The sequence below is a fragment of the Lepidochelys kempii genome, chromosome 7, assembly GCF_965140285.1.
Source record: "Lepidochelys kempii isolate rLepKem1 chromosome 7, rLepKem1.hap1, whole genome shotgun sequence".
Lineage (NCBI taxonomy): Eukaryota > Metazoa > Chordata > Testudines > Cheloniidae > Lepidochelys > Lepidochelys kempii.
In genome coordinates this window covers 122,155,552-122,182,418 of record NC_136386.1, presented here as the reverse complement: position 1 = coordinate 122,182,418, position 26,867 = coordinate 122,155,552, and the positions used below count along the sequence as shown (strand labels likewise).

Genomic DNA, 26,867 nt, shown 5'->3' with positions numbered 1-26,867 from the left:
TTGGTCAAAACACCACAGGCTTAGCTATGTTCATATTCCCACCAGCAGAGCTGGCCCTGCAGTAGCAGTGGTGGGGAAATTAAGAAAGTTGAGAGTGGGTAAAGCCTTAGGGTGTCTGTCTGGGTCCCAGGATTCAGTTCGGCACACTTGTTTTTTATTAAACATAGATCTGAGTTGGGGAGGGAGCTAAACACCTATCTGCTTCCCTGATGATATAATTACTATAGGGCTCTCATGAAGCCTTATTACTGTTGCGTTTAGTCTTTGATATCAAACATTTTTCTCTACTGTTTTGACATTGTGAATTTTCTGGGCAGAGCTCACTGAAGGGGGTTTTATTACAGTTCTGCTCTTTTTTCACCCCCTCTCCTCATGCAGTAGTGGTCTTCTGGCTTCTTTTGGCATGAAAATGGTTTCACTGTCCATGAAGAGGAGGTAGAAAAGTTGCAATGGCAGTGACAACTGTCAGATTTTCTTCTAGTTTGTGAACTCTCTTCAGGGCAAGGACTGTTTCTTTGTGCAGCCAGCACATAGCACATTCTAGGCACTACCATAATACAGGTAATAGTAACAGTCATGAATGGAACAGCAAATACAATATCGGGGACTGCTTCTGAGTTATCTCTAGATATGCTATATGAAGCAATTCACTCTCTGAACACCTCACAATCTTTAATTATCGTCTGAATGCTTCTGGGAGGTAAAGAAGTGCCCATCCCCAATTCTGCAGATGGGGTACTGAGGCAGAGCGAGACTAAGCAATTTGTCAAAGGGGTCTCAGACTGTGGTGGAGCTGAGACGAGAACGGCGGCCCCACAAGTCTTAGGTGAGGGCCCTAGCCGCTGGACCATCCTCCTTGTTTCATTTAGCAGGACTAGTTTGCAACAGCATATTGATTTTGATGATGCATCTCAAAGACTTTAGTCAGAAGCTAATGAGGAAATCACAAACAAGTGCAGATTTAAACGCCGTGCACGATTACACACAGAGTGTTGCTTCAAAGGATTTTGCAGTTCATGCAGTATTACCACTCCTGCTGTTCCCGGGAGCATACATGCAATTAAACCAGTGGCCCCTGAACTTTTCAGGCTCACGTGCCCCCTTACCCTGTCCACGCCCCGCCGGGAGTGGGGCCACGGCTCGGGGGGTGGGATGCAGACAGGAGTAAGGGGGACAAGGCTGGGGCCACAACTGGGGGTGGGTCTGGGCCAGGAACAGAGCCATGGCCTAGGCCGGAGGCGGGACTGGGACCCCGCAGGGACAGGTGCAGAGCCACGATCTGGGGCTGAGGCTGGGGATGGAGCCGAGGCCGCGGTTGGGGCCAGAGCAGAGCTCAAAGCGGGGCTGGCCGATGCTCCCTCCCCACCCCTCATGGGGGCTGGCCTAGGCCCTGCTGTGCGTCTTCCCCCTCCCTCCCCCCGCTCCTCCATGCTCCCTTAGAGGGGTGCGCCTCACAGTTTGGGGACCTCTGAATTAAACTATCAAGGATTTTGGATTGTTAAATTCACTTTCTGCTGCACAGCTTCCCTCATTCATAGTAAGTGGGCAATGCCTGTCACCTGGGGAGTTCAGAAGCACCTGTGGTCTTGCTGGAAGCTCCAGGACTCTAAACCCACCCTTCAGCTCGGACCACCGGAAGTTCTGCCTCCATTGGTGGAACAAACTGGCAGTTTAGCTTCTCCCGACCACTTGGTTTTATAGCTTTAACTTTTACTTGTTTTTGTGCAGTAGCAATGTCCTTTCATCTTCTGGCTCTGCTCCTCCTGTTCTCAGCTCAGGAATCAGCTGAGCATTGAAGCTCTGACCCACTGGGTCCTCCAGTGCTACATCTCTCTAGCGGGTTCCCTCTGCCCCAGTAGGAGAGAAGCCCTGCAAACGTAAAGCCAAGTCCTGAAAAGCTGTTCCTACTGCCTCTTGGAGTGTTACGGAGTGAGTTGTGCATTGTTGCCACAAGCTACTGACCTTCGCTCTGCCAGTACATGGGGCTTTGAGTTGAACTGGTGTGTCGAGGCTTCACCCTCCACTCAAATCCACAACTCAGCTGTGGGAAGGATTGACTAGGAGCATAACTGTTCCCAAGCAGATGAGAACCACTCAAAGCCTGCTTGGGGTAAATGTAGCAAACTCCATAAGCCGCTGTTCCAAAAAAAAAAAAGCACTTCCCACCCTTCTTAAGGGTGTAGATCATGTTGTTAATGAGTGAGCAGTGTAAAAACAGGGTTTAAACTAGAGTGGTCAAGTGATCAAAAAAATTAATCGCAATTAATTGTGTGATTAAAAAAATTAATAGAATACCATTTATTTAAATATTTTTGGATGATTTCTGCATTTTCAAATGTATTGATTGCAGTGCTCACTTTATTCTTTTGATTACAAATATTTGTGCTGTAAAAAAGTGTTTTTTAATTCACCTCGTACAAGTACTGTAATGCAAGCTCTTTATCACGAAAGTTGAACTTACAAATGTAGAATTATGTACAAAAAAACCCTGCATTCAAAAATAAAACAATGTAAAACTTTAGAGCCTACAAATCCACTCAGTTCTCTCCTCACTGTATTTTCCACTGAATGCATCCGATGAAGTGAGCTGTAGCTCACGAAAGCTTATGCTCAAATAAATTTGTTAGTCTCTAAGGTGCCACAAGTCCTCCTTTTCTTTTTGTGGCTACAGGCTAACATGGCTGCTACTCTGAAACAGTTCTACTTGTTCAGCCAGTCACTCAGACAAACAAGTTTGTTTACTTTTATAGGAGATAATGCTGCCCGCATCTTGTTTACAGTGTCACCTGAAAGTGAGAACAGGCATTGCGTTGCAAGATATTTAAAAGCCAGATGTGCTGAAGATTCATGTGTCCCTTCATCTTCAGCCACCATTCTAGAGGACATGTGTCCATGCTGATGATAGTTCTTCTTGATAACAATACAAAGCAGTGCGGACCGGTGCACGTTCACTTTCATCATCTGAGTCAGATACCACCAGCAGAAGGTTGATTTTCTTTTTTGATGGTTTGGGTTCTGTAGTTTCCGCATCGGAGTGTTGCTCTTTTAAGACTTCTGAAAGCATGCTCCACACCTTGTACCTCTCAGATTTTGGAAGGCACTTCAGATTCTTAAATGTTGGGTCAAGTGCTGTAGCTATCTTTAGAAATCTCACATTGGTACCTTCTTTGCTTTTTTTGTCAAATCTGCTTTGAAAGCGTTCTTAAAACAAACATCATCTGCTGGGTCATCATCTGAGACTGCTATAACATGAAATATATGGCAGAATATAGGTAGAACAGAGCAGGAGACATACTATTCTCCCCGAATGAGTTAAGTCAGAATTTAATTAATACATTATTCTTTTAACGAGCATCCTCAGCATGGAAGTATGTCCTCTGGAATGGAAGCCAAAGCACAAAGGGGCATATGAATGTTTAGCATATCTGGCACGTAAATACCTTGCTGTGGCAGCTACAAAAGTGTCATGAGAATGCCTGTTCTAACTTTCAGGTGACATTGTAAATAAGAAACCAACAGCATTATCTCCTATAAATGTAAACAAACTTGTTTGTCTTTGTGATTGGCTGAATAAGAAGTAGGACTGAGTGAACTTGTAGGCTCTAAAGTTTTAAATTGTTTTCTTTTTGAGTGCAGTTATGTAACAACAAAAAATCTACATTTGTAAGTTGCACTTTCATGATCAAGAGATTGCATCATGGTACTTGTATGAGGTGAATTGAAAAAAACTATCTTTTACCATTCAATTATTTGTAATAAAAATAATATAAAGTGAGCACTGTACACTTTTTATATTCTGTGTTGTAATTTAAATCAATATATTTGAAAATGTAGAAAAAGATCCAAAAAGAGTGGTTAAATGTCAATTGGTATTTTGTTTAACAGTGCGATTAAAACTGCTATTAATTAATTTTTTTTTAGTTAACTGACATGATTAACTGCGATTAATCAATAGCCCTAGTTTTAAACCCTTTCTCCTTTCCTCCACTCCCTAGGGGAATGTTTGGAGCTTTTCTGCAATACAGGGGTGCACTCTCAATCCTCTGCTCCTTCCCCCACCCTGCAGAAAAGCTGATATTTCTGTAGAGCCCTGTCTTGGGCAGGGCCTGTTTGGTTTTTCAGCCCCAGGGGCCGTCACTCTGCCAGAACGGGGCTTCGGGGGAAGGAGTCTCTCTCCGATCTTCTCCATTTCTGTAGTCTGGCTCCACACTGAAGCATAAGGATCGCCGCAGGCCATCTGTGCCCCGAGGGGAGGCACGTAAGGACTCCGTTCCCCATGCATTGGCACCCCCAGTAATCCCATGGTGAGTAGGTGAGAAATCCATGCACTTCTTAAAACAGGGGAAAGTGGCTGTAAAGCCCCAGAAACTGGCACTGGGCCTCACAGTCGTAGGACCGCAGAGGATGTAAATTTTTAACGAACGCTCGCCTTCCAGCAGTTTATCGCTGCCTGGGAGCTGAGCTTGACGGACTGCTTCTCAGGTGTCTGTGCAGTGCGTTAAAGTGACGTCTTAACAGCACCTTTTTTTTTTTGCTCTTCTGATCAGTCCAGGTGCTTGAGGTACAGTTCCTCCGAGCCATCAGGTGAACACAGTCGTAAGACTCTTGATGATACACTGCCACATGTATAAAGATATAGTCATCTTAGTCTCCTGTAGTTTGTCTCCAGCAAGTGGAGAACATTGCCCCTAGCAGACTTCTGCTAAAAGAGAGAAGAAAGAAGCAGGCCTAAAGGAACCCCCGTGACACAGTTGTTGTAGCAGCACACATGATATGCTGACAATCTGCAGGCCCTCATTCTTGGGCACAGCTGAGCACTACCCCTTAGCAGGTGTCCAACATGACTAACCCAGCAGGGGAATCAGGCCCCAGTTCAGTGCCATGGTCCAGCTAAATGGAGCAATGCCAACCCTTTCTGCCCAAAGTGCAGGGGTGACTCAGAAGGGTCTCTCGTTGGGGAATCCTGACAAGGTGGAAATCCCCACATCACCCCTCTTTGCATCCTTCCACTAACTCCCCGTTCTCTATGGCATCCCATATAAGCTATTTGTCTTCACTTTCCAGGCCCTTGCTGGCCTATCCTCACCCTACCTTTCATTGCTCATTAAGATCAGCTCCTGCCGCTGATCAGCCCTGGATGCCAGCCTCCATCATTCCCTTGTTAACTTTTCAAACAGGTATCTTTGTGCTTTCTCACATGCTGTCTTTTTGTTCGGACTCTACAGCGCCTAGCATGATGGAATCCTGGTCTGTGACTAGGTCTCCTTGGCACTGTGATACTTCAAATAATGTCCTGGGGTCTCTGCCCCTTTAGGGCAGAAGGGGCTTCAGGAGTCATGTCCCCCTCCCCCGAGCTGGGTGAGTACCTCGAAGCCCCTGTAGCCCTTCTGTTAGGATAAGGAAGTGGAAGAAAACCTTGCAGAAGCTCACTCTGCCTTGGATAAAGACTGTTCCTTGCTTTTGAAGAGGGACATGGGTTACAGGAAACTGGCCTCTGCAGTGTGCTCTGGCATTATCTGCAGCTCAGGCTGATTGGGTCCTGCGTCCTTTTCCCAGCTATCCCATCCAAGAAGCAGGAGCAGCCAGCTTTAATAGCTAAGGCCCAGATAGCCTGAGCTGCAGATAATGCCAGGGGACGTTGTAGAGGCTTGTTTTCTGCAACCCATGTCCCTCTTCAAAGCAAGGAAGGACAGAGCCTTTATCCAAGGAAGAATTTTCCTTCCATCTAGAAGCAAGAAATCAGGAACCTGAGGGAATGAGCAAATGGTGGCAGCAGCAGCTCTGAAAAGCTGCTCGTCTGCATTGACACCCCTCATCCAGAGAGAAACGGCAGTAGTTTGTGTTCTGAGGCTGTAACCACAGAGTTAATGAAAACTGGACTTTTCTGCTCTCTTTTTTAATGGGGGTTTGTGAACATAATGTTAGGATGCTTGGGATAGACTCTCAAGGGACTCTTTTTGTGGTCAGGTTAATCATTTTTACATATCAACTAGATTAACAGGAAAAAATTAGATCTCACTGACGCATCTGCCAACTTCTTTCATTTCCTCTTACGCTTGCACCTTTGTTTATAGTTTCTCATTCCTGGTAACTTCAGGTTCTTATGCACAAGCCTAATGGTGGAACATTGATGCACAGAATTGTTTCAGTCGGTTTTCATTTAACGTTTATAATTGCCTGGAAACATCTTTATTGACTTTAACAATGAACAAAATCCTAAATCTGCTTGATAATTCTTGAGCCTCCCTTGAAGAGCAATTTCTTTTGATTTCCACAGTAACGAACCTTCATCGTGTGCCATTTTTAAAAACATTTCTTACCAACAGTTAGAAAAATTTTATAATCCCAAAGATTTAGGAATTTTTTTTGACAGAATTTGGTGTGAAGACAGTTGCGCCCTGGTTTGATGATAGAGCTGGTTAAAAAATGTTTGTATTTTCCCCTTGGAAGACTTCAGTTTTTCTGTGAAAACTTGAAATCATGCACATTTTGGCCAAAACCAAAAATATTTATTGTTTTGGAAAGGCTGCTGTGTTACCTTGGAAGAGTTGTAGTTGGGGTGTCATGATCATGTTCCCCTGCAGTCCCTGGTTGCACTATCGCTCCCATGATGCACCATGGTTTCCCCTCTTAGAAAGGGGAGTTGATATATAATGGGAGCGTCTTGCCATGGTGCATCATGGAAGATGATATGGGGAGCCTGACACACAGTGGAGAGTAGGGGCATTTGGTAACCAAACTACAGCGTCTATGATGTACCAGGGAAGCATTTCCAAACAAAAATACTTTGGATTTTGGGTCAAAATATTTTATTTTAATTGAAAACCTAATTTTGTTAACCGGCCCTAGTTGAGTCACTTACACTTCCTGTCTCATGCTCAGTTTGTGTGTGTTCTTCCCTGGACCTGTAACAGCAAAGCTGAAACTGAAGAGGCAGGAGTGTGCAAAGGGAACAGAAGTGGGCTGAACACATTTGGCGCCGCTCCTGGGGGCGCTCAGACCTTAATGTCAGTAAGGGAGCAGAATAACATCGCTTTATAACTTTAAACATTGGATATCCTAGATCAGAAAAAAGGGTGAATGTTCCTTCAGACCTAAGCTGCAGACATGAGAGAGACTGATCCATGTGATCCAAAGAAATCTATTTAAAAAACTAGGAAAAAAAAAAAAGTAAATTCAAACAGTCATTGTCTTTTTTTTTTTTTTTTTTTTTAAAGTGGGATTCATGTGGGATTACCCTTTTTTCTCCCACCCCAGCTGAGGCAGTTTAGTCATTGCGTCTTAATCAGTACATTTAAAATACTGTCCTTGTAGGGGTAACTCTCTAAAACATGTTCCATTCTTTCTCCAAATAGTGCAGTTGCAAAATACCTGCAGCTACACAGCTGATCAGTGGGCGCTAGGTCGAGTGTTCAGGAAAGTGGTGTATAAAAAGTGACAGCATTGCCACAGTGTATTGCTTTGTTAAATGTACAGTGCACAGCTGTTTTCTGTAGACTCACCTGTGGGGAAATCCTGTGGATCTGCTGCAGCACTGCCTGAGACTGGGGAGCCACATGCAGTCTGATGAGACTTTTATTAGGACTCCTATTAACTGCTGCCATGCCAGACTCCTCATTTTCTGTCCACAGAAAGGAGAGGGGATGGTGCTCCTGCCAACCCCTTCCAACTGATTATTTTTAGGGAGAGGTGTGTGATGAGAGAATATCCCCATGCCTAGATGGTAGGAAGCAAAGGACAACTCAGAGGCACCTGTAGGAGTAAAGCTGAGTGGCTTTTGAGGCTGGGGGTAGAAGACTCCGAGCATGGAGAAAGGAGGTGGTGGTTGGGAACAGGGCAGGAGGTGAAGGAAGGTAAGTGGGGTGCTGCTGTTGAGTTCATATAAAGTGCTTTTGCAGTCGTATCAGCTGAGACTTGAGGGTTTCAGTGTTTCACTGGGTTTGCAGCACCACACTGTCACAATAATAGCCAATATGTACGTGAGTGAGTGAAGTCCACAGCTTCCACTGTGTCAATCCATCTTTGAAGGCACGCTAAATTCAGTGGCTCTAGTAGGGATGTTGCAGTGTTCCAGTCAGCAGACATTTGGTATTCCTGTATCAGTCTTTCAGTTTCTGGCTCTGTCACACGTGCTCTGAGACCTTAGGCAAGCCATTACTCTTCTCAGTGCCTCAGTTTCCTCATCTGTAAAACGGGGTAATGCTTTCGTCCGTCACATGAGTGTTGTGAGGATAAATCCAGAAATGAGAGGCGCTCAGTTGCTACAGTGATGTAAGTTGTAGAGGCATCTAGATGGACCACGCATGGAAAGGAGGAGGAAAACACAAGCCAGGGAAAGACGAATAGAGTTGTAGGAAGAAGGAAAAAATGAACAAACCAGCAAAGAGACCAAGATGCATAACAAAGAAATAATTTATCTGACAGGCAGGAGAAGGGTTAAAGGAGGCACAGAGGCAAAGACAATTACTTTTAATATATTTAGAAAATGGTTAAAATTCTACAATAAAATAGATGTGAATGCTAGAATATATTAGCTGCACTCTTATTGCTATTACTCCAGGTGTGTGTAAGTTGTTGTATTATCTAGGGCTTACTCTGCACTAGAAAAACTAGTATCTTTAATTGTCTACCAGTGGAAGCTATAATATAAATCAGCCTTGGTCGCTTTCCCATGTTGCTTAACAGTACTCTGAGTAGGATTGAATGACAGTTTTTAATGCTGAGGGAAAGCCTGAATCCTCTTTCTGCTGGTAGAGCATTACAAGCCCCACCCCTTGCCCTCTGAGCCTGCTGTCAGGGCAAATTGGATGATCAGGGAGGTCTTTATAATCTTTAACTTGTATAAATTGGTTGGACTCTGTTGAAAGGCTCATTAAACATTAGTCTGTTTTTACATCCAAACTGGACTTTTGAAGTCCTTAAGCTTGAGCTGTGCAATAAAGAACTTTTTTTTTTTTTAAAGTTGACCATCAGGTTGAAAATACAAGATCAGTCACTGTTCTGTCCTTAGAAACTAAGTTTTCAAACCACAAAGGCCCAGCAGTACTTATGGTACTGCTGATCTGTTTTTTCACACATTTTTCTTAGAGAACCTTCTGTCTACGCTCCCTTCTTTCTAAGAGCCCAATTTGAATCCCTGCAGCTTAGGCATTGTTTAATTGTGCTCCTGGGATTTAATTCTTCCTTAGGCATCTTGTCTAGGGTGCATGTCTTTGGCAGGCAGCACAATGTGACGTATTCTGCAGTTTTGCACCACTTTATATTCCCTAGGCTATGGCTGTTCCCTACTGTTTCCATTTTCCAGACAGAAGGTAAGTGAGTGCAAAACCAAACTGCAGAAGAGAAACACTGGAGAGAGAGCTCTAATTATTTTTTACGTAATGCATATACATCATGGTTTTTAAATTCTATTAATTCCTTGTGGGAGCTTTTCCCAAAATACATTCAACTCAAACTGAAAATGGAATTATAGACCAGTGCTGCCAACAGACCCTGCAGATTACATCATTGTTGCTTTCCCTCTTACCAGCCCATCTGTTAAATGCTATGTAGATTAGACAGCCTCGTATACATTGTACCATCATTAGGGTTAATTTAATTATCCCTAGGTTATTTTAATTTAGTGTGGCCATCAGATGGACTGGAAAGATACTTTCTTCTTTATACTACAGTTTTATTTACCTTTTTGAATAACAATTTGCTATGACTGTGTTTGCTGAAGTGTTTTAGACTTAATTTTAGGTGTCTAATTCATACATCAGGTATGGTCATAAGATTATCTTTAATCTATTAGTGAGCATACTTGGAAATACAGTGAGGGTTTTTTTAAATGATGGCTAATATGTTACAGAGTTGTGCCCTTCATCTGCACTTAATGCTTCCCACATGGTGGTAGCTGTTCAAAATGGCAAATCGCTTCTGAAAATCTACAATAGATCTAATTTATAGATGAAGAACTGCCACCTTCAAAAAACCGAAACAAAACTGAATATTAAAACCATGCTGAAGAAAAGCAATTTATTTGGAGATAAATTACACATACTGGGTGGTAGTGGTGGTGAGATCAATGTAAAAAATTCCTTTATTTCTGCAGCTATATGATAAACTGCATTTAATTTAAAGTTTTGGCTGTGTCACCTGCATTCTGCTCTCTAATGCATCAGGGATCCTTCTAACATTCCACAATGTCTTAGCCTCAGACTACTTAAAATCTTGCCACAATACTTCCTCCTCCACACTCCCTACAGATGGACTTTCTCCCAAAGTTACATTGGCCTGAGGTGCCTGACTAGTCCCAGTGAAATGTCCCAACTCAGAACTAGAAACATGTTTTTTTTGTTTTTGTTTTCACTTTGGAGAGATGAGATGAGATTCCAGACTATCCTGTGATACAGACAGTGTTTATCTGGCCCCTGGGAGGAATGTGGTAATCTTGTAACCATCGCTACCACACTCCATCACATCTATTTATTATAAATGTCTTGTTACCCAGACTAAGACAACAAAGAAATGGAAGATGCTAAACTCTAACTAAGCAATATTAGATCTAGTGATCAAAATATAATAGCCAAATTTATCATTGGCCTGTGTTGCTGAAAATTCAAAGATTCTCAGGACCTGAAGAGAGAGCATGTTCTGTGCAACTCAGCAGCAGTCCCCATCAGTCTCTAAGTGTGGTTTAATTATTTTCAAAAAATGCCATCCATCACAACTATGACCAGAATCCTAAACAGAGTTTGAAAATTGGAAGTAGAAGGAGACTAGATAATCCCTGACCCTGTTAAGTACGTGGAGAAATGACTCGCTGCTTGTAGAAAAGGGGTGGGAATGTTTTTGCCCTTCAACCAACTTCCATCAATTTTGAATAAAAGCAAAGAGTGATGAATTGAACAACACTTCAGCACCAAAACTGCACCAGACTTTCTAGACTAATGAAAGATATACTGTCCTGCAGAATTTAGTCTAAATTTAGAATAAACATGATGAGATAGAACAGGGGAAAGGAGGCTAAAGGACAGTGTAAGATTGTGCAATTGGGTGACTGGTTTGCTTCTTGATGGCTTTGGTGTTTATACATTTTGTTTGTAGCTTTAAAGTTAAATTTAGCTTGAACTGTCTCTGTTCCTTTCACGTTTTTGTGACGCATGCCCATGGTGAATGAAGGATATGAGCACAGGAGATTAGAAGGGATTAGGCAGTGGTGATACTGAGGGGCATGCAGATGTGGGGGTGTGATGGGGTGCGTCAGCCCCACACTGGTGCAGCAGGGGTTAACCCTTCTCTCTTGGCCAAGAGGCCATGCCCCCTCGACTCTGCTGGGCATGCTCCAGATGGAGACAGGATATAAAAGGCAGCAGAGCAGCTCAGTCTGGGCTGACCACTGGCGAGGAAGGAGATTCGCTGCTGACTCCTGGGGGAGGAACGTCTGCACTCCAGGACGCGGAGGCCAGCCAGCCAGAGACAGACCCCAACTACAGACTTGGGACACCGCAGAGATGGCAAACGACAGAGAATCGGTAGGAAGCGACCCAGGAAAACTTTGTGAGGAAGTGGTTGTAGAACCAGAGACAGGCTCGGCATGTTTCAGTAGGGTCCCTGCCGAGCTGGTGGTGGGCAGCCCCGCCACCAACAGGGCCATGGGTTGGGACCTGGTGGAGAGGGCTGGCCCAGGTCCCACTATCCTGGCCACCGCCCACCCCAGGGTGATGGCTCAGCTCCCCTACATTGACTCTGGCCGCTGGGCCGCACTGCCCTGAACGCAAGAGCCGTATTGCTGACTCTGGCCACTATGCCACACTGCCCTGACCACAAGGGCTAGGCTACGAGCTAAGGCCCCAGGACCACGCAGCCAGAGACCGGGGGCAGCCCTACAGACTCAACCATGGGGCTGTAATGCACCTCTCCCCCGCCCCCAGAGAGTGATGGGGTGTATCAGCCCCACAACAGGGAGCTGTCGTTGAGGAACAATAAAATGCAGAATGTGACATTTCTGTTTTGTATCTGATAAGCAGTAGCTTTGACCATAAAAGTTATTGATGTGAGTAATGTTCAGGTTGCAGACAAACATTTGACTTGCTTCGAAGCACCAGCTTCTTAAAAGAACTACATTATAAACTATCCCAGCAGCTTTCCCAAGATCTAGCTGCCAATTACACTTGTGTAAAGGGAACTTTTCAGTCTCCTTGCAATAGTATCACCTGATGACAAGCAGTACTACAAGGCTGGCATTATTAAATTGACTTGGCAGGAGGGAGTTACTGATTTGAATGCAATGGACAGCTCAACTAATTGCAATGAGAGATTTTGTGTATGCTTAGTGCCTAGCTGCTAATCATGTTGCAGCTCTCAATCTAAAACTCCTAAGAGAAGGTGGCTGAGAAGAGATTGTAGGGGAGGGAGGGCAGGGTAGAAATATTTCCCTGGACTGAAACTTTCTCTGTGTAAAGCACCTGACCACACTTTTTTTTAATTGTTCTAAAGCTTTTTGTTAAATTAGGCTGACAAGTTTTCTATTCATTTGTTTTGCACCAGCTGAATTTGCTCTCCTTTTGTACTTTTATGTGAATATTCTAGTGAAAAAGGTTTACTAACCGGAAGGTTTGTGGAAATGGCAGACTTTTAAGCAGATCCTGAAGAATGGGTGTGGAAAAGCAAACTTGAAACGACCTGATCTGTTTCTTACTTAGAATTGGCACCTCTTAAATGTTGAATATGTTCAACAAACTGTTGGCAAAATATTGCCAGGCCACAGTTGTGACTTTGAATTGTTTCTCTTGGCATTAAAATTAACCTGTAAAATTGTGGCTAATTTCAAATAACATATATTGGAGAAAAATCACAATTTTCTTCAAGGACAATTAATGAACAAGGGCAAAAAAACAAAGGTGTAGAACAGTTCCCTGTGAATTATGTTCCCAGCTCTAGTTGTGGAGCTCCTGGACGGTGTCTGTAGGACAGACCAAACCCCTGAATTATGACCACTGTTCCAAGAAGGGGGCTCAATTGCTTAATGTGGTCTGTAAAAGCCAGTTGGTACTGATCCTTTAAAGCCGCTGATTTAGGGAAAGGTGGGGTAGATCTGGCATTATTGTCTTAAAGACATTGCAAAACATCAACACTGAGCTGGTCAAAAAGGGTAATTCCCATCCCACAGGAAACAGAGATTTCAAAACTTTTGCTTTTATCACAATTGGGATGAAAAGTAGAACTCTCTGAATTTTTTGTGAAATATATTTTGTTTCTACCGCATTGAAACGTATCAATATTGATGATACAAAAATGGAAACATTCAAACTATTATATAATCAAAACGTTTTGATTTTTATATTGTATTATAAAGTTGAAATGAGATGTTTTGACCTTACTGAAATAAAATGTTTTGATAATTTCCCATCAAAAATTTTTAATTGATAGTGTTTTGATTTCATAGAATCGATGTTTTCTGTCAGAATAAACATTGCATCGAACACTTTCAATCAGCTCTAGTCCATACAAATACCTAATAGAAATTGAGCACATTCCAGCCTGGTTTCAATTATTCTGTTAAATGCTTTCTCAGGAATTTCCGAGATCCGCAAAATACGAACGTTAAATGTTAGTTTCCAGTTTTAAATAAAGGTTTTCTTTCCAGTCCCCATTCATTATTCAAATCCACCTGCCAGGGCAAAGTATTTCGGGCCTTTGCCATAGCTTTCCATTTAGCTGACTCCCTTCACCCTTTCTGTGCTTTGTTCTAAGTGCGCAGATTTGATACATCCTTAAAGAGACTTTTTTTTAACTTTTTCTGGTTACTTAGTTTTGCTTTTTTTAAAAAGTTAAATACATTTCTTTTGTAAATTAGCTGGTTTTGGTGCGTCAGTGGAGTTGAATAACATGCTTAAAACATATAGTGCTGGCAGAGAACAGAGCCTTTAGAGCACTCCTCCGTCCCCATCCGCCTTTACTTGTACCTTAGGTCATCTCCAGTATGTTGCATGTACAATTGGAATTACTGAGAAAAAGCAGTCTTGCTTTAAAGCTTGGTCTTATGAGTCCGATCCCCCCGCCCTCCTTCCCATCTGTGTCTTATGGTTTCGTAGCTCATTGAACCCCTGCCCTACACAATTGGCATACCTTGCACTGTTGCACCAACCAATGATGCTTCCCTCCATTTAACCCCCCCCCCCCCCAAAAAATGCCTCCAGAAAATCTACTGGGGCGTGAACACTCCAACTGGCTTCTTCCCAACTGACAGGACAATCTGTTAAGTAAAATATTCTTACTGCAAGTGCAGATCAAATTCCTCACCTGCTATATAAAATTATTTCCTCTGGGCACAGAAGGGCTCTTGCTAGCTTCCTGTAGGGGCAGAGTTAAAATGGAAGGTCAAAGAAGAAACTACAATCCCACCATGATCCTAGCTTTCGGTGCCAATGTTACTGTCCTGTGATTGATGGCTTTCTCGCTCATGGTTGTAGTTAAGGAGATGTTTGCTTTGTGGTAACTAATGGCTTCTCCCCACTTTTATTATAAACCCCTCCATCTATCATTCAGGTTTAGGTTCCAGCGCCAAATAAATATTTTACATTTTGCATTGTTAGGAAGTGTTTGTAAACAAAACTGATGCAAGAAAGAACCCCCTTAGGGTGATTTCAAATGTTTTTTTTGCAACTGCTGACTACAACAAATCCTAACAGGAAAAAATATATCTAAATAATGCTAATCTGCATAGCCTGTCAATGGTTAAGAGGGAACCATGACAGCACATCAGAGGGGCTAGATGATATGCCAATGGGTGCAGTATAATGACTGTTATGACCATATGGAAGCTTCCAGAAAAGCTACAAGGACATGACAACCCCTGCCTAAGAGGTATCAATGATTTACCAAACAACTCACTTATTTCTGAAAATTTGCCTACTGTAGCTTATAACACCTATGAAAATCTTTCTTTTGCAGTATTCTGTGCATTTGCCAGCATTTTCTATATAGCTGGTGTCATAGAATCATAGAATATCAGGGTTGGAAGGGACCTCAGGAGGTCATCTAGTCCAAACCCCTGCTCAAAGCAGGACCAATCCCCAATTTTTGCCCCAGATCCCTAAATGGCCCCCTCAAGGATTGAACTCACAACCCTGGGTTTAGCAGGCCAATGCTCAAACCACTGAGCTATCCCTCCCCACAACTGTCCTGCTGTGTAAGTCTGTCACGCACTAGTATGGAGGGAAATGTGTAAAGAATAGGAAGTGGTGGCTGCAAAATCACAAAAATTGACAGAGGGAGGGAGTCTAGTGAGAGCCAGCTTGAGGAAACGTTCTTAGAGATGTAGTTGAGTACAAACTAAAGATCCTAAAAATGAGTTTGGAGATGATAAATTCCTGCGTCTGTACACTGATTGCCATAGTATGGGAACAATGGACATGCACTGAAGCCGGAAGATGAGGTTCGCTCCAAAGGAGCAGGTATACGGTCAGCTCCCTTACTCTTCTACTTGGTCTTGTCTCAGGGTGGAAGGCTGGAGTAGATGACCTTTCCAAGGTCCCTTCCCAAAGGTTTCTGATTCTGTGAGGCAGCCCCCCTCGAGCATGCCACAATTCACACAACACTTCACATTTGGGCACGAAAGGTATTTCTCCCATGGCACCAGGTGTGCTTCCCATTTACCTGGGCTAGTGCCCGTGGCCTGTTCCCACTTGGTTTTGCGTGAGTATGCACACTTCACAAAGCTGGCGTACACATCACATTTTTGGCATGCCTTGGGAGAAGGGAGAGAAGCCTTATGAAGTATTGGAGTGTCTCATCAATGGGATTATAGGCCATTTGAAGGGGGGCAAACGATGCAGGGGACTTTTCCTCTAACGTCTTATTTCTATGCTTTTAAGGTTTTGGTTGGTAGGGAGTGCTCTGATGCAACCGTGACTGTGCCAAAACTTAGTTTGTTTAATCTAATTTAACTTTTAATTGGAGAATCTTTTATAAACAAGCTTTGGGGTTCCTAGGGTTTTTTGTCCATCTTAAACTTGCACAAATAAAGACTTTCATTGTTCTTGCACTTTTTCAGAAGTTTGGTAAATTTGAAAGGGGCCCGGGGAGAAGGTCAGTCGTGTCAGCTGTTACCTCTACACGAGGAAGTGGACCTAGATAGTGTATCTGGCCCTCTTTTGTTCCTATAATTTCTTGGCTGAAGCTGTTGAAACTTCTCTAATTCAAACTTGCCTAGGAATAGCAGTGGTTTCTGTACAAGAGTTCATCTCTCATGGGCTACATTTACAGTGCAGTGAATTAAAAGCAGAATCTCAAGGCTAAACTCTGAATTTCCTGGCTCTTGTGGGTTTAAATTGGGGATCATATTATTTGCACATTAGGTTTTTTATGGTTTAATTGAGCAGTCAACGTGAATTTTGTGGTGTGTGAGTGTGTGTTAGAGAGAGAGAGGGAGAGAAACATTTTCTAAGTGTTCAGAGTTCGAATAGACATAAACAGGTGGGTTTCCAGCAGAGACATTTGCATTTGAAAACCTGCTCTAAATGGACTGGGATTTCCCAGGAGAAGTAACACCAGCAGTGAAACTTAGCGATCGATCAGCATAGAATTGAGTGAGCATTTGATGTGCAAAATCTTGTGGCATAAAGACAGGGCCCAAGAATGAGCTCTTTTGTGGCTTTGTTTAATGCCTGAAAACTGTGACCAAAAGGCTTTTATCATTAAAAAAAATTTGTTAATCGGCCGGATCTCAGTTAATAGGCTGGCTCACTGGAAAATATTGGAAAGATCTTTCATGAAATTGTAAACACTGTTTATTTCAAGTTATAGTTAAAAATAGGTTTCAGAGTAACAGCCGTGTTAGTCTGTATTCGCAAAAAGGAAAGGAGGACTTGTGGCACCTTAGAGACTAACCAATTTATTTGAGCATAAGCTTTCGTGAGCTACAGCTCACTTCATCGGATAAACATACTGAATTTTGATACTTGGAAATCTTTCTTGCTTTTTATTTTGCAATATTCTTGTTGTCTCAGTAACCCTAAAAGAAAGGGGTATGAGAGCCATGCACTAAAATGTGCCCCTCATTCCCTTCAGTTAAAGAGCTCAAGGCGTTTAATTTATCGTGTGCAATGTTCAACGGTTTTTAAGCAGCTCTTATCCGATGCATTTTTTCTTCTCTAGTTTTAATGTATGAAATCTTTTCCCTTGCTTATTACAGCACATTTGTTCCACACCCAGCCTCTCTGGCCAAGTTGCCCTTGGCACTTGGAGTTTATTTTGATTTTTTTTAATCAAATCAGCGCTCTCCAAGAAATGCAGCTGTAAAAGATGACTTCTAACTTTCGAATAAACAGTGGGGACATCTGGTGGAGAAACTAAGCATTGCCACAGTAAATTAGTCCAGAGCTCTTCAATCTCTCATTGTCTAATGTTAGGTTTCAGAGTAACAGCCGTGTTAGTCTGTATTTGCAAAAAGAAAAGGAGGACTTGTGGCACCTTAGAGACTAACCAATTTATTTGAGCATGAGCTTTCGTGAGCTACAGCTCACTTCATTGGATGCATACTGTGGAAAGTGTAGAAGATCTTTTTATATACACACAAAGCATGAAAAAAATGCCTCCTCCCACCCCACTCTCCTGCTGGTAATAGCTTATCTAAAGTGATCACTCTCCTTACAATGTGTATGATAATCAAGGTGGGCCATTTCCAGCACAAATCCAGGGTTTAACAAGAACGTCTGAGGAGGGGGGAGGAGGGGGAGGAAAAAACAAGGGGAAATAGGTTACCTTGCATAATGACTTAGCCACTCCCAGTCTCTATTCAAGCCTAAGTTAATTGTATCAAAGTTGCAAATGAATTCCAATTTGACAGTTTCTCGCTGGAGTCTGGATTTGAAGTTTTTTTGTTGTAATATCACAACTTTCATGTCTGTAATCGCGTGACCAGAGAGATTGAAGTGTTCTCCGACTGGTTTATGAATGTTATAATTCTTGACATCTGATTTGTGTCCATTTATTCTTTTACGTAGAGATTGTCCAGTTTGACCAATGTACATGGCAGTGGGGCATTGCTGGCACATGATGGTTAGTTTGACATCTGTAGTATGCAAGGTCTTGGAAAAAATTTTGAAGGAGAAGGTAGTTAAGGACATTGAAGTCAATGGTAAATGGGACAAAATACAACATGGTTTTACAAAAGGTAGATCGTGCCAAACCAACCTGATTTCCTTCTTTGAGAGAGTAACAGATTTTTTAGATAAAGGAAACGCAGTGGATCTAATTTATTTAGATTTTAGTAAGGCGTTTGATACTGTGCCACATGGGGAATTATTAGTTAAATTGGATAAGATGGGCATCAATAGGAAAATTGAAAGGTGGATAGGGAATTGGTTAAAGGGGAGACTACAACGGGTCCTACTGAAAGGTGAACTGTCAAGTTGGAGGGAGGTTACCAGTGGAGTTCCTCAAGGATCAGTTTTGGGACCAATCTTATTTAATCTTTTTATTACTGACCTGGGCACAAAAAGTGGGAGTGTGCTAATAAAGTTTGCAGATGATACAAAGCTGGGAGGTATTGCTAATTTAGAGAAGGACAGGGATACCCTACAGGAGGATCTGGATGACCTTGTAAACTGGAGTAATAGGAATAGGATGAAATTTAATAGTGAGAAGTGTAAGGTCATGCATTTAGGGATTAATAACAAGAATTTTAGTTATAAGCTAGGGACGCATCAACTAGAAGTAACGGAGGAGGAAAAGGACCTTGGAGTATTGGTTGATCATAGGTTGACTATGAGCTGCCAATGTGATATGGCTGTGAAAAAAGCTAATGTCGTCTTGGGATGCATCAGGAGAGGTATTTCCAGTAGGGATAAGGAGGTTTTAGTACCGTTATATAAGGCACTGGTGAGACCTCACCTGGAATACTGTGTGCAGTTCTGGTCTCCCATGTTTAAGAAGGATGAATTCAAACTGGAACAGGTACAGAGAAGGGCTACTAGGATGATCCGAGGAATGGAAAACTTGTCTTATGAAAGGAGACTCAGGGAGCTTGGCTTGTTTAGCCTAACTAAAAGAAGGTTGAGGGGAGATATGATTGCTCTCTATAAATATATCAGAGGGATAAATACCAGAGAGGGAGAGGAATTATTTAAACTCAATACCAATGTGGACACAAGAACAAATGGATATAAACTGGCCACTAGGAAATTTAGATTAGAAATTAGACGAAGGTTTCTAACCATCAGAGGAGTGAAGTTTTGGAATAGCCTTCCGAGGGAAGTAGTGGGGGCAAAAGATCTATCTTGCTTTAAGATTAAACTCGATAAGTTTATGGAGGAGATGGTATGATGGGATAACATGGTTTTGGTAATTAAATATTCATGGTAAATAGGCCCAATGGCCTGTGATGGGTTTTTAGATGGGGTAAGATCCAAGTTACCCGGGAAAGAATTTTCTGTAGTATCTGGCTGATGAATCTTGCCCATATGCTCAGGGTTTAGCTGATTGCCATATTTGGGGTCGGGAAGGAATTTTCCTCCAGGGCAGATTGGAAGGCCCTGGAGGTTTTTCGCCTTCCTCTGTAGCATGGGGCACGGGTCACTTGCTGGAGGATTCTCTGCTCCTTGAGGTCTTCAAACTACAATTTGAGGACTTCAATAGCACAGATATAGGTGTGAGGTCTTTTTTAGGAGTGGTGGGTGAAATTCTGTGGCCTGCATTGTGCAGGAGGTCAGACTAGATGATCATAATGGTCCCTTCTGACCTAAATATCTATGAATCTATGAATCTATGAATCTATATATCACATTGGTGGATGTGCAGATGAACGAGCCTCTGATAGTGTGGCTGATGTTATTAGGCTCTGTGATGGTGTCCCCTGAATAGATATTGTAAGGAGAGTGATCACTTTAAATAAGCTATTACCAGCAGGAGAGTGGGGTGGGAGGAGGTATTTTTTTCTTGCTTTGTGTGTATATAAAAAGATCTTCTACACTTTCCACAGTATGCATCCGATGAAGTGAGCTGTAGCTCACGAAAGCTTATGCTCAAATAAATTGGTTAGTCTCTAAAGTGCCACAAGTACTCCTTTTCTTTTTGTCTAATGTTGGTTGATGACGCAATTACAGGCAAACATCCTTTACTCAACAGGATTAATTAATACCCACCCAAAGAGTGCCATAGAAGTCAGCAGGACTGCTTAGTGAATAAGAATTGAGAGGTCAGCCACATAGATATTTATTTAAAAGGAAATGTTCCAGACTGGTGGTCGTGCAGCTGGAGGGTGCAGTATGGAGGGGATACCACGAATACTTTACACAACCCATTCTCATTTTCCTTTCTGCAGGATTAGTGTTCTTTGTGAATTTTTTAAAGGAAAATGCTTCCTCTCACCTCTGGTACAACTGTGACATGAGACCATTCCCTTGTGAGGACAACAGACTCCCCACCTTTTGAGACAGCTGGCTTCATAAAACGTTCCTACAGAAAGGGAAGGCAGTGTGATAGACTGTGGTTTCAGAGGCATGCACACAGTGCTCATATCCACTGACTAGATTGGAAACCCCATATTTGCGTTAGAGGACAGAATTTGGTCTCTGGAATGTTAATTGGTACCTACTGTCAAAGTACCAAGAACAACAAGCATGGGATGAAGAAGAGAACCAAACACAGGGTTCTCAGTTTATAAAATGTACAGAATTATCTCTGGTGGCATTCACAGGAGAACCTGCTTATATTGAAGTGAAAATGTCTGAGTTGTGTCATTGTATTTCAGGGTACTTCACTCTGGTCGTCGCAAGCATCACACCTTTACAGTGAAGTTTCTCTCCAATATAAACAGGTTCCATTGTGCCACTCCCCTGGAATACCTTGCCTAACAGCCACCAGATACAGTGCATGGAGCTAATCTTCTCTCTTTCTCCTCTTCTGTTTGAGCAGGAGAGGAGAGAAATTGTCACACACTCATAGCAGGGAAGGGTAAGGAGGAATTTCTGGATCCTAATCTATTGCAATTATCCCAGCATAGAGTGATGTTTATAGCCATCTAGAGACTTTTCCACCATTGTGGAGTGAGGTCAGAGGGCACTCTGCTCTTCAAATTGCAGCACCAGAGTAGTTAAAACGTAGTTGCGGGAGAAAATAATTTTAGCTTTCCTGCCAGACTTGTAACAGCCTAGTCATGAACTTCTGCAGATGATAAACTTCATGTGCCATTTAGCATCTTTTCTTCATTATGGCCATGATTTGCCATTCAGTAATCATACAATATAGCTAGATGCCTTTATGTATTATATTCTCATTATTATGTCCTTCCAAGAGAAATTAAATGGGTTATAATAATAGGTGGAAGCAAGAGAAATGCTCTTAGCCTGTCTTCTAGTGGTGGTGGGGGTCAGTCAGGAGCTCTGTGCTTGCAGCAGGTCTGTGATCAAAAACAGATCAATTTTAAGTGTAAATTCAAATGTCTTAATGTTAGGTAGATAACCTTCCTTCTCTAAGGATGATGGCTGCAGACAATTCAAAGACCCAGCATGGGTGGATACTGGCAGCTGTTTTATTACTAAATATCTTTGTTTTGTTTTTTTCCCCTCCACAGAAAATACCTTCTGTAGTGGCGACCATGTGTCATGGCACAGTCCTTTGGACAACAGTGAATCCAGAATCCAGCATATGTTGCTGACTGAAGATCCTCAAATGCAACCAGTACAGACTCCTTTTGGGGTTGTTAATTTCCTACAGGTATAGAGAAGTAATGGCTGTTCCGGTCATCATTTTCTGGGAACTAATACTTACCGTACAGAGCTGACCTCACGTTCGTCCCTGATGATAAATAGCACTATTCTGCAGCATTTTCTGCTTAATGATTATTTGTCTGATTTCCACCTTTCTTCCTGCAGCTTTAATGATCAAGAGGTTTTGTCACTGAGGAGTCACAGCAGGCTTTTAGATAGGGATTTACTTGGGTTTTCACTCTTCTTTTGCTTATAACCCAGAAGGTATCATCCCCTGCACTCTAGTTCTCAGATCACCGCCTTTCTGTGGCTGATAGAAAAGTAGTCTGACCCACTGAAATGCAGCCAGGTGTTGAATGAACTATAATATGTATTTGGTCCAATAAAACTTGGAAACTCAATGGGAAAATAAAACCTAGTGAGCAAAAATACTTCCACAAAATATGCTTTGCTTATGCTGGTGACCTAAATTTATATCTAAAATATTATGGGAGTGTCGGTAGGTGGCACCGTAGTTAAGGTTGCATTGAGATTTGCACTTAGAGCAGGAGATTCATATTGGTTGAATTTTAATTGCATTCTTAATGGTTGAATTCTAGTCTGCAAATCTGATACAAAACACTCTTCGGAGGCCAGTGAAATTTTCCATCTAACAAACTAATGTTTAAGAAAAGTATTGATGTGCAGAAGAAACTTTTTTTTAAGACTCCTTGAAACATAGCCCTGAATCTCATTTCTGTGGGGTCTAGCTAATGACAATCTTCCCCTTTCCCAAACGTCTCTCTCGCTCACATCTTAGATCACTTATGAATTTTTTATAATTGAAAGGGTTATTCCCCTTATTCAGGAGATCCTAACTGAACTATGCCAGTAAAACTAGCTGCTGCTCAGATCCACCAGCTGCTTTAATTGTTCCCATGCTACAGGAAGCAGCTTCTCCTGTAGGAAGAGCTCTCTTCCTTCCTGTCGTATCCCCTTCTAGTAACAGGGGGAGGGGGTCACAGATGAGACCAAGAGTTGAAGCCCGTGTAATCAGAGACCCACACCTTGCAACTCTGCTGCAAAGGCACTGGCTCTCTCTTAAGTTCATCAGCAGGGAGTCCCCCTGTGATGGGCCTGAGGAAGTCTGTCAGATTAAGACTTGACTTTGGGGCTCTACTGTATAAGAGGAAGACTGGCTGGGGAAGGGATAGATAATGGGGGAATCAATAAGAAGGTCATGGGTGAGATGGGGGCAGGGGAGCAAGGCTAAGCAATGGAGCTCCTAGCTAACTCCTTGCTCTTCACTGATCTGCAGTCCCTATCCCTTCTGTAGTGTACAGCCCTGTTCCCTACATTCATGGATCCTAGCCCTCCAATCCTATTCCCTATTGAAACATTTATTTCACCCCCTTCATTTGTATGATGGCTTATTGTGGTGGTTTTATTTTGATCCAGGAGAAAAAATGATCATGAAAATGAAGAAATTAATCAGATACTTTTCTGTTTTAAAGCTTGATTGTCATAGGGCATGTAGGAGGGGCATGTTGAAACAGAGGGGCGGGGGCCATTGGGGTAATTCAGGTTGCTCATGGAGAGGGGAAATGGGGCTCCAGGGGGACACAGATGGACTGCAGCTCTGTATGGGCCAATCACAGAAGACTCAGCTCTACGATAATACATACAAGCACTGGTAGTTGTTCATATGGATCTCTATCGGTATTGATATTTACTTATACAGAAAGCAAATTAGGAACCACATTTGTCTATTTTCATTCTACAAGAGCAAGGAGTAGTTTGAAAGGCACCAAATTTAAAATTGTGCCCCATGTTTCCTTTTATTAGTTAGCCCATGGAACCCCACACCACAAGATATTTTAGCAAAGAGCTTAATAGCATAAAAAACATAAATTGTATGCTTGCAGAGAAGGTGAATGTCCAGCCTTAAATAATTTTAACTGATGGGATATAAACCTTTCTTTTTGAGGGTATAAGCCAACCACTACATGACAGGGGTCAGGAGGAAACTGCTCCTATGGGATGGTGTAGCAGCCTCAGTTGGGGGCCAGCAGGCTGTGGCTCAGCTGTCCCCAAAGTCCTTGGATGGCTTTGCCGGGCAGACTGCAGGCTTGGCAGCCGAGTTAGTCTGTAATTCCCTGGTTTCTCCCAGCCAGACTCGGGGAGGGGAAAGATAGAAGGACCCAAGCCTCCCTCACCCCACTCCACCAGGTCCCACCCCAGGGCCCGGGGCGGGGAGGTGTGGATTGTCCATCACCCCCTTCCTGGTGCACCTGACTAGCCTCCCTGAGCTGTTTCTACTTTCCTGCTCTCTCTTTGGTTCGGGGTGTGGTCACAGCCATCTTCCCTCCTTCCTCCCCACCCCCCTGCAAGAGCTCCCAGCAGCTCAGACAGTCAACTGAGCATTCCCCAGCTCTCTTGTTAGTGTCCAGTTATTCTCCCTCAGAAGGGAGCAGGGTGGGAGGGGAGAAGAAGTTGGATATGAGTCAACAGTGTGCCCTTGTTGCCAAGAAGGCCAATGGCATTTTGGGATGTATAAGTAGGGGCAATCCCAGCAGATCGAGGGACGTGATTGTTCCCCTCTATTCGACATTGGTGAGGCCTCATCTGGAGTACTGTGTCCAGTTTTGGGCCCCACACTACAAGAAGGATGTGGAAAAATTGGAAAGAGTCCAGCGGAGGGCAACAAAAATGATTAGGGAACTGGAACACATGACTTATGAGGAGAGCCTGAGGGAACTGGGGATGTTTAGTCTTCAGAAGAGAAGAATGAGGGGGGATTTGATAGCTGCTTTCAACTACCTGAAAGGGGATTCCAAAGAGGATGGGTCTAGACTGTTCTCAGTGGTAGCAGATGACAGAACAAGGAGTAATGGTCTCAAGTTGCAGTGGGGGAGATTTAGGTTGGATATTAGGAAAAACTTTTTCACTATGAGGGTGGTGAAACACTGGAATGCGTTACCTAGGGAGGTGGTGGAATCTCCTTCCCTAGAAGTTTTTAAGGTCAGGCTTGACAAAGCCCTGGCTGGGATGATTTAGTCAGGGATCAGTCCTGCTTTGAGCAGGGGGTTGGACTAGATGACCTCCTGAGGTCCCTTCCAACCCTGATATTCTATGAAGAGGGGCAGGCCTGTATCTTCCTGGTTGGGCCTTACCCATAGTCCAGACCCTTTCCTGTGCATTGCTTTGTCCCAGAAGCTGTGAACTGGCTTCCTCCCTGCAGACAGTGTCCCCTTCACTCACCCCCTGCTTGACTGTCAGCGTCCCCTTTTAAGCAGGTCCTCCATTTGGACGGGGCCATCTTGGCCCAGAACTGCTCCATCACTCCCTTAGTCTTTGTGTGGGGTCTGTAAACCCCATGACAGATGGCTGTTCCATAACTCTCCGCTAAAAGGTTTCCCGCTTTTTCGTCTGAGGCGACGGATACAGCCACTGTGAGATGGACCTATGGTCTGATCCAGTGTGGCAATTCCTGTGCTGGAAGGCAAACACTTTAATCGGGGGGCGGGGAGAGTTTTCCACTTCCCCTGCAGTGAGGAGTACATCATGCAGTGGATAACTAGCTATATTTTATGATGCCATTTGAGATTTAGCCAGTCAGCAAACTGAATCTGCCTTGAGTCTGCAGGAGCTCGAACTTTCCTTCGTGGCAGTTGTTCCTTGAATCTAGTTGAAGCTGCTAAAGCAAACGAGGGAGGAGGGTGTCTTGTGCACCTGAACTGTTGCTCCTGTCCATCCGCTTACCGTGTTGGGGCCGTAGTGCATAGACCAAATTGTTATAACCATATTGTGGAACCTTACTAAACCTTGGTCTTCGCTGGGCTCGTGCACAGTTTGGTCCCCTCTACGCTGGCAGGATCCAAGTATGTAGTAATGTTCTCAGTGCACAGCACAGAGAAAGGTATAGATAGATGGGACCATCAGGGCTCATGTAGACGACAGCTTAAAGGGCTGCATGGTAGTTCTTCTGCACAAGCCCAGGCTTGTTTTATCGCTCCAGCTAGCTTAAAGGAACAGCCTCCTGGCCCCGTATCTTACCCAGCCAATTGGCACTCGGTACGTTTGCACCTGTTGCAATGTGTTTAGTCCATTTGTTCTTGCTCTAGATCGTTGGGGTTTGCACTGAGGAGCTGCATGCAGCACAGCAGTGGAACGGACAGGGGATCTTGGAGCTGCTGCGGACTGTGCCTGTGTAAGTAGAGCACCCCCACCTGACTTCTGAAGCAAGTGCTCATTAATCACCCCAAGCCACTTGGCAGGAGGCAGTGCTGTCCCCTGTTTCTTATTTGGAACCTGCAGATTGTTCGTTTAAACGTGCTTTGTGGGAGCTCAGTGCAACTCTTTTCTTATGTGCAGAGACTGAGATGGCTATTAATGCGTGCGAGAATCCACTTGTTCAGAATTGAGTAGAATGAGATATTCAACTTCTAATTTCCTTCCTCTTATGCCTGTGGCATTTTCTCATTAGCTCTTCCTAAAAGAACCAGGTGCTAAGCCAGAATAATTTACTGAGGTGACCTTTTAATACAGCTCAAAATAAACGAGGGAAGGAGCCTAGTTTGCTAGAGAACTGGGAAAGTTTGGACAGCATCTCTAGAATTGACCTATTGAGTCCGATCAGCTGGGCTAATTCACACGAGGAATGGTACTTATTTTCCTAGTAAGACTGGTTTTGTGTAATTTCCCTCTTGCAAAAAACAAAATCAGTGTTGGGCAAAGAAAGATGTGGTTTTAAAAGTTGTCTGATATAAGAATTAGCAGCAGGTCACTGTTAAACTATTTGCTTGCTGGTATACACATCACCAGACATTTTATTCAGATGTTTTTCTTGTATCTTTAAAGGCGAGGAGGGTGTTGCGGTGCAGTAATAGATCAAAAGGTTTTATATTAAATGTTTTTGCATGCACACACCAGGGCTCCATTAAACTCCTCGACAAAGCCCCAGCAACGTACTTTATTTTCTAAAGTCCAGCCTAGATTTGTGGGACAGTCCAGAATTAGGCGGATATCTGTTTGTTTCATTCTGAACCCTTCCTCTCAGCACAGGTGCAGACAGTCCTTGAGGATGCCCCAGGGAGGAAAACTTTAGCATGGATGCAAGCCTTTTTCCTATGGCCCCAAGACACTGAAACAGTGTCTGACCCTGACTGCTCAAAGTCTGTGCGGAGCTGTTTC

At 43.3% G+C, this 26,867-nt stretch overlaps 1 protein-coding gene across 3 annotated transcripts in view; it reads left to right on the top strand.

Annotated features, from left to right (window-relative positions):
• The window catches only part of SUFU (SUFU negative regulator of hedgehog signaling), a 125,346-nt gene that overhangs the window by 40,823 nt on the left and 57,656 nt on the right, over positions 1–26,867 (top strand). For all 3 annotated transcript variants that reach the window (XM_073354504.2, XM_073354503.2, XM_073354505.1), the window contains exons 4-5: positions 21,560–21,702; positions 25,799–25,884. In XM_073354504.2, coding sequence (XP_073210605.2) covers positions 21,560–21,702; positions 25,799–25,884 — 229 coding nt within the window. The remainder of the gene's footprint in view (positions 1–21,559; positions 21,703–25,798; positions 25,885–26,867) is intronic.